The 8,614-nt window shown below is 38.4% G+C and overlaps 1 protein-coding gene across 3 annotated transcripts in view; it reads right to left on the bottom strand.

Annotated features, from left to right (window-relative positions):
- Positions 1-2,137: 2,137 nt before the first annotated feature.
- The window catches only part of NLG-4 (neuroligin 4), a 202,162-nt gene continuing 195,685 nt past the window's right edge, over positions 2,138-8,614 (bottom strand). For 2 of the 3 annotated variants that reach the window (XM_034328687.2, XM_034328686.2), the window contains exons 11-14: positions 7,014-7,347; positions 6,356-6,619; positions 6,096-6,258; positions 2,142-5,231 (exon numbers count right to left, since the gene is read on the bottom strand). In XM_034328687.2, coding sequence (XP_034184578.1) covers positions 5,082-5,231; positions 6,096-6,258; positions 6,356-6,619; positions 7,014-7,347 — 911 coding nt within the window. In that variant the 3' untranslated portion in view covers positions 2,142-5,081. Of the gene's footprint in view, positions 5,232-6,095; positions 6,259-6,355; positions 6,620-7,013; positions 7,348-8,614 lie in introns of all 3 variants that reach the window. The other variant, XM_034328689.2, reaches the window with a different exon arrangement.

Raw genomic sequence — 8,614 nt, 5'->3', positions numbered from 1 at the left:
TAAAACGAACGACTTTATTATTGACTTCACCTATTTTTCATTTTGATATCTTCCTTTCGAACTCTCTCCTTTCATCTTTTTTATTTATTTATTTAGCTCGAAGGGTAGTTAACATTTCAGAAAACAAAGTGATAGTTTCTAGATCCTTTTTCTTTTTTGAATATGATCAAGCGAAAGGTTCTATTCGAAAGGGTAGCCATTAGAAAGCAAAGTAAGATGATGTTACATTTTCTTCCTGATATTACAAATGCCTGCAGCATATTAACTGTGAACGATTTTACGATCTTATAACGTGAATTTATGTTCTCTGCCTAATCAACCACCTCCGGTGATACCTTGTTAATATTCAAATCAGTCTTCAAAAGTATTTTGAATAGTTATGACTCTAACTGCACATCAAATGCTCAATTTCGAAATATACTAAGTCTCGCATGATTTTATAACATAAAAGTACCGTAAAATGACATTTATGGTATATCAATTTGAAGTTTATACCTTACAGAATGTAATTACGTAGGTGTTTCCTTAATATTCTTAATAAAAATTGCCTGAATGCGAACTATAGTAAACAATGTCTATAATTGATAATTTTTCAGTCTCTTCTATGAGTATATTAAACATTTCCGAGTGTAAATTAAAGAATTTGTTTGGATTTATGTATTTTTCAAGATTCTATTTATTTAATACTTTAAATTAGTAAATCACCGCTCCTTTACAATTAATCAGCGTCGATAATGATACTGTCTTCTTCTTTTTAAGTTAATATTGTAAATTAAAATGCGTTTATTATTGAATTTGTAATAAAAACAAGAGTGTTTGTAAGATAATTAACTGAATAAATTGAATGTGGTGTAAAAACTTAATTTCAACATGTTTTTTAAATGAAAACCTTTCCCCGCCGAAAACAGTACATGTGGCGCCATCTATTAACGAAGGTTGGAACTAAAAGAATAGAAAATCACGTTTTTTGGCAAAATAAGGAACTTTTGGATTTTTCTGAGGCCGCCAAATGATTCTACGACCTCGAATACATAAGAAAAATGTCCTCATAATTAATTTAATGCTTTAATTAAGAAAGTAAGAAAAATAGGCATTTCACGGGCCAAAAAATTGGCGTCCATCTAGCGGCGAAAAGGTGGAACTAAAAGGCCAATGGGGTTCCTGAGACCCCGAATGCCAATGTATGTATGTAGAGTTTCACTGGTGCTTCGGGGTCCTGAACACCCCAGATGCCACCGATGCATCGGGGTTCCTGAGACCCCGAACGCCAAACTGTCGGGTGCAGTTTCACAGGCGCTACGGGGTCCTCGATACCCCAGATGACATCAAGTCGATATACAATGAGCGCTAGCGGTGTATCGGGGTTCTTGAGAACCCCGGAAGCCAAAATGTCGGTTGCAGTTTCACAGGCGCTACGGGGTCCTCGATACCCCAGATGACATCAAGTCGATATGCAATGAGCGCTAGCGGTGTATCGGGGTTCTTGAGACCCCGAAAGCCAAAATGACGGTTGCGGTTTCACAGGCGCTGCGGGGTCCTCGATACCCCAGATGACATCAAGTCGATATGCAATGAGCGTTAGCGGTGTGTCGGGGTTCTTGAGACCCCGAAAGCCAAAATGACGGTTGCGGTTTCACAGGCGCTACGGGGTCCTCGATACCCCAGACGACATCAGATCGATATGCAATGAGCGCTAGCGGTGTATCGGGGTTCTTGAGACCCCGGATACCAAAATGTGGTTGCAGTTTTACAGGCGCTATGGGGTCCTCGACACCCCAAACGACATCAGGTCCGTATTAAGAGGGCGCCAACGGTACATTGGGGTTCCTGAGACCCCGAATGCCATAATGTCAATATATCGAGTTCCACCGGCGCTACGGGGTCCTTGACACCCCAGACGACATCAGGTCCGTATCAAGAGGGTGCCATCAATGAATCGGGGGTTCCTGAGACCCCGGATGGCATAATATTGATACATAGTATTTCAGCGGCACTACGGGGTCCCTGACGCCCCAAAACGACATCAGGGCCGTATCAAGAGGGCGCAACTAGTATAATTATTGTCTAATTTTTTTCCAGAGTTTATTTAATTTACTTTATTTATTTCTTGCTTTAAATTAAATGACTGTAACCTGTTATAACGATGCGATTGACTGTAATATTACTTTTTATTAATAATAAAGGAAAGCATTTTTGTTGGGAAGGATATTTAACACGTACAATTAATATCTCCATGTATTTTGTTATATATTTACAATTTGGTAACAGAAACGTTAAACATAACAGATAGCCTTACCCTCGGCCAGAAAATTTATTCCGGATATCTTTCTGGCAGAGTGCGAGACCAGCTAAAAGTCACATAAATATAATAATATTCGTCATAATAAATTCATTACAATCCATAATATGTATCTTTAATATATGTTATTTAAATTTCCTTAAACACTTGTTTAATCGGTTCAATGTTTCCATTAGCGTTGTTCTTTCCCTTTTTCCTTTTCTTTTTTTTTTTTTACCCACCATGGCTTGTTCTTAATTACGTCTACTGTTACTCGCTTTTCATTTAGTTTTTAGTATATTCGGATTGTCCGTACTTAATGATATTTTATTATGTAATTCTTTCACGAAGTTCCATTATTTTCGCAAGTGATCGTAGAAAAAAAAAAGAAAATAATCATTTGATTCTGTGCTACTTTATTCCGTGTGTCTCTGCTCCATTATAACGATTATATTGAAAATGTTCGACTAGTTTTTCTCAATCGTTTGTAAACAGCTTGACGAACACCGTAAACCGAGTTCTTTGATTCTTTCTTTTTACTTTAATCGCTTAATATATGTACAAAAACTTTGATTCTCTTTATATTAACACGCGCTCTATTTTCCCCATTTAAGCTCGGTCCTCGCGACAGAGTTTTCATTAAAAACGAACTCTTAAATCAATTGTTCAGAAGAACTTTAAAGGTTCACTGCTACGAACGCAGAATGGCGGTTTGGCGGTTCAGATTTTTGATTTATTCTTTTCTATGTATAAACAATACAATTCTATAATAAAGAACATAAAAATGGATGTTTAGTTTATTATTCTCGGCGATTTTGTTAAGAAAATTTTGATTATTTGACAGCAGGGAAAGTGATTAATCCTTTGAAGCGTATTTTGATTCGTGGTACAGTGGAAAATAACAATGGAGAAGAATTTTCTTAAATAATTCTGTTCAGTCATTCGAAACACATTAAAATCTTCAAAAAATAGTAGAGCTATATGTAATCTATAATAAAACAAAAGAAATTACTCAGAACTTATCACTAAGTGTTGCTTCAAAGAATAAAAGCACATCAAAGGACAGTCTTAATGATCCAAACCGACCAGAGAAATTCTTACGATTTTTCTCGTTATCCTGCATGAATTTTCGAGTCCTGTGGCAGTGCATTACGCATAATAATAACAGATTTACGTTAGTCTTTATGTTACACCTATATGTATACGTATATCTTTACAAAAAATCACGTACACCTTGGATCTCATACGAATCGCTTTTCAACATTTTAACATTTTCGACATTTTTAGGGTATCGTGGGCTTTAAATGATCCATTTGCACGAAGATGGTTATTTCTACGATTAATTGGGACTCGGTGTACATTCACGTGCAGTTTAGGTTTCCTTTATTTAACAGACCTACATTGCACTCGAGCGTACACTGTCGAGCACACTGGGTTTCTCTAGGGATCGCTTTTCCTATTTAATTCTGTTGGCATTCATCTTTTTACAGTGTACGTGGTAAAATGAAACGAGATCCCATTTCTCAATGTTACCAAAAACGTAGAAAAAATGGCAATTACCATGTACCGTTACACAGACGCGATTACCGTTGAGAGGGAACGTTCCTTGATTATTGTTCCTGAATTTAGAATGAAATCGTGATGAATGGCAGTTGTATGCATTGGAGGATGAATGATTTTTGTCATCGATGATCGATACGTTTGATCGATGAAAGAAAGATCATCTAAAATAGTTTCAATTCTTTTCTTTTTGTAATAGGCGAAAGGTATAAGTTTTCAAATATTAAAATATTAATGGGTATCCAGAAAGAAAAAAGAAATATAATTCTTATGGACGGTACTTTGTGTCCTCTATACAAGAGGCAAACTGCATTAGTACTTTTAATCCTTCTGTGTAATTAACAAGTTAGCCAATTGAAAGCAAAGGAAATTTTCATTATTAATTTAAGCTTAGATTTTCTTCGATCAATCAAACAGAATCGATCAGATCGTCGACAAATAATGTTTTACAATGATCTTTCACACTTACATCATGTAACGTTCACAATCAGATCGAAGAATAAAGAACGACTGAAATAAAGAAAATAATTAATGGACGATCAAACGATACGCGACACGACATGAGTTACACGTCCTCTTAGAAAGTAGCAAACGTTCTTTTTTGGCTTTCTTCTTATGGTATAAATTCACTTTTTTTTCTTTTATGTACAAGGAACATCTAACATCGTAGTGGATAAGTCGTTTTTTTTTTTTTTTATACACGGGTCTCCATGATCGATTCAATGGCTGTTGAGCGTCACTCCTTTGTCGTTAACACCTACAAATTCATTATTATCGACTAGCTAGCTGACTGTATCGCGTTTGATTTTCACCATGAAAAGATTTTTTTTTGATTGAAGTTGATCGTAGAAAGAAGGTTGCCCTTAATTGGGCTATTACTGGGAATTTTATCATTGATCGATATTCACGTATGGATCTATCATTCCCGAAGATGATATACCTCTTTTGGTATCCATCGAAGTCACGAACGTTCTTTATTACACTTCTTCATTCTCCCAGCTTGCCTGGTACTCGATTTTTTCTTCTTCTGCATCGAGCGTAAAGCTCTGTTCACCCCCCTCCGTTGATTATCAGCTCGTCATCACCTGGACAGGTCGAAAGTCATGGCGACACGAACGTGTTACCGTTCGCGAAATTTCCAAAGGAGATTTCCGAACTGTGTTCGGACCGAAACGCAGTTTTAAAGTAAGGTCGATGCCGTGAGAACATCCGGGACGACTGGTTTCGGAGGGGGGTCCAAGCATCACACTCTCATCTCGCTCATGGTAGCCTGGGACACGCGACTCGACACGGTGGCACTTTGCAGCAGGGGCTGGTTTTCGGGTGGGCTCTTTGCTCGAGGGGGTGGTGGTGCTCTTGGTACTGTCAGATGTATGGACCCGTTTGGTGGACCCTGAAAAGTTTTGTTTCAGTTAGAAAAATTCATTGTTCAACATCGATTATTGATTATTAACTCTCTTTAGAATATTCTCGTCGCTCCACCAACGAAAGGGTTGATACTACTACTTCAGTTATCGAGATAATTGAACTGGGATAATTGAAGGTAGCAGAGTCTGTTTTTCGTACAGATCAAATACAAATATTTGTCGGAGAAAACGAGTCATCGATGGGAAAGCTTCTCGATGAAAACGAAAGAGATACAATGTAAAAGCTGGACATTTCAAAACCAACAGAAAATCCAAATTAGATTAAATTGTTCCTCGGTGGATACTTTAGTTGAAATTCTATAGGGTTATTCAAATAAGAGGAGGAAGAATATCAGCAGGAAATTGAAATCTCTGTGTCAGAAATGAAAGTCAAAATCCAGCTGGAGGAGGGAGTTTAACCCGTTGGTGAATGTTAAAGTTTCCCTTTAATGAACTTCAGCCTTCGTCGCGAATCCCTGGTCCACGGGAATATACTAACGAGATAAAAGGTGATACTGTCCGTAGGTAGAATAATGACCGGACGAAAATGTCAGAAGCTTCTGCAGTGTAAATTTCAACCGTGCGGTTTGGCAGTTTAAAAGTTTCTTTTTAATAGGATTACGAATGAAAGTTTCACAGGCCTCGCTAGTTAAACAACAACTTTTTCTTTTAGATGAAGGAGGAAATTTTCAATATCATAGTTTTTCATAGAAATCTGATGAACTTAATTTACTTCGTCAAGGGTAGGGATGATTAACAGCGGCGCCAGGATCTACTTAATTCATACCTAATTGGGGTTATTATTTTATTGATAAAAAAAAAATATTGAATGTTAAATGATAGGTTCTCACTTGGGTTTGTGCGTTCATGTCCTGTATGACGGAAGCTCGGGGAAGAGTGGCATGCTGTTGTTGATGTTGCTTTTGATAATGATGTTGATGAGGCAACGTATGAGTTCCCTGGCCTTGTTGGAGAAGCGTGTTGGGATCGTTCGGAGGACCTTTCATAACGTTCCTGGAAATGATGATGGATCGTTTGTTTCGAAAATTTTAATGTCCCATCAACGTAACGAGAAGGAGGATCGTATGAGATGATAAAATGAAACCTCTACCTTCTTAACATCTCATTTTCAACGTCGACGATGACCTGACCACTTCCAGGGAAATGCGAGTGAGGGGGCGGTGGTTGCTTCAGCTCGGTGAATCCTCGTGGACCGCACTGTTGATTCAACATTTGTTGCTGCTGAAGGCTCTTCACCTCGAGCCTCGTTTTGTCCCTCTGATAATAGACGCCGGCGAAAATGAGGACGTTCAGGATCAACAAGCTGCAGCCAATCGCGATCGTGACGCTCAGAGCTGTCGAGTACGCCGCGTATCTGCTCGAAAATGTCGATAAAATGTGCACGATTAGATGTATCTTCTTGGAAAGTCCGAGGAAACGGAGAAAGAATTGGCACTTTCAAAGTGAGCGCTTAAATATGAAAAGTGTATACATACACCCACGAGAAATGGATGTTTAAGTACTGAAAAATAAAAGAAAAAAAGATATTTAGCTCTAATAGACTTATCAGTAGTGGTTCTAACGAGAGAAGCTAATTGTTCTCATTTCGAGTATGGAATTCGCAATATCATCCTTGTCTCTGTACCCTAACAAAATTAGTTACATTGTTGGCGAAGGTAGAAACGTTTCTGTTCCGGAGACTCGGCGACCAGCGGGAAGTGCCTTATTAATTGTACACGTAGTATCAAGTGAAATTGCTTATTACGTACCCAGCTGCATCCAGACTAGCCAGAGTGTCTGTGCTAGCGTTATGAACGGTCTGAAGGTTTGTGCTTTGAATATAGCTGACACATGTGGCCGCGTTGTAGTCGGTTGTAGTTGGTGGTTCCGTGGTGATGTTCTTCCTTTTGAATTCCTCGCTGATCCTGCTCAATGGATCTGGTCTTACAGAACCGTCGTAAAGACTTGGATCCGAATGACCCCGGAATAAATTGTGCCTGGAATCTACGTCCTCCATTCCTGCTCGATGAAGCTCTGGTACTAGACGTAACCAGACTGATAGTTGATGAGCTCGATAATGATTCTTCATCTTTGGTCGTAAGCCTGAAACAAAGGCCTTTTGTTAAATAATTTGGTACACAGATAAAATTTCTGAAAATCCCTGTTTCCTCTCTTAAGTAATTTGAGAAGAAACGAAACGCTGTTATAAAAGACAAAATTTCCTTCTTGCACGAATCGCGCGAGGTTTTGTTGAAATTTCATTGGGATAAGAGGGTATTCCACCCGGCTGTGTCAGATTAGGAGGATTCTTTTTTCTCCTTAGCGAGCGCAATTCTTATTCGCTTTGGACGCTGCTTTAAAAATGGTCCAATTTCTTTTATGTACTCTTCCATAATACACTACCGGAGAATGAACAAAGCCGGTAAGAAAAGTGAAAAGATTCTTTTATCAGAATTATTGGTAGCGCAAATTATGGACGAGGCTCGACGAAATAGCCATCGGCGTAACATTAATTAGATGGAATTTTTGGTGGGAAACTGGGCGAGGTAGAACGGGAGCAGTTAATTAAAGCAAGCCACGGCTGACGGATTTGTCATGGCTGCAAATGAGAAAACGCATGCGCCGGCACGCGTGCACGAAACTGGAACAATGAAATTAATGAAAATAATTGTTCCTTGTGAAATTTCGGATAACTCGACCTGGTGAATACTAGTGTCGTCGTTCCCTGTTCAACTGTTACGGATTAATGGTGTTGGCTAACCGCGTTAAAAGCCAGCGCTTTGTACTCTAATGTGTTTCGTTTTAACAATTTTCCCTGGCCAGTGGAGTGAAAGATAAACAAATGCTTTTTATAGTCGAATCTTAACAATTTGATGAAACTTAAAAATTTCAGAACAGACAAGCAAAGAATGTTACGATATTGAAAAGTTGCGAGAATAGAAACTGCACGACGCAAGTTAAAAAGATATTTCATCGTTAGAAAAGTTTCGACGAATGACACGATATCGCTGAGGATATGTGGTCGTGAATCATTTCCAAGCACATATGCTTGAATCTTTTACTTTGATTAGACGATGCTTCATGTCGTTTTGTACTTTAGTTGAAAGTCTCGTGGCTTTCTGAATTTTTTCCACGATCGATGCCCACTGGCCTATTCCGCGGATTATGGGAGCGAGTTTGGTTCTTTCAATTTACCAGTTTCAACTAAAGCCTATCGAAATCGAATTTCCATCATCGCTTTGCTGGATAAAAGAATTGAACATGAAAATGAACAATTAAATCGAACTAGGCGAGCATAAACCAACAGTAGATTTATCAGCTCGTTAAAACGTTTCGAGCGCTTATAGAAATAATTACTGGTTAAGTGAAT

The sequence above is a fragment of the Osmia lignaria genome, chromosome 1, assembly GCF_051020975.1.
Source record: "Osmia lignaria lignaria isolate PbOS001 chromosome 1, iyOsmLign1, whole genome shotgun sequence".
Lineage (NCBI taxonomy): Eukaryota > Metazoa > Arthropoda > Insecta > Hymenoptera > Megachilidae > Osmia > Osmia lignaria.
Note: the sequence above shows the minus strand (reverse complement) of the source record. Positions and strands in the feature narration are given on the sequence as shown.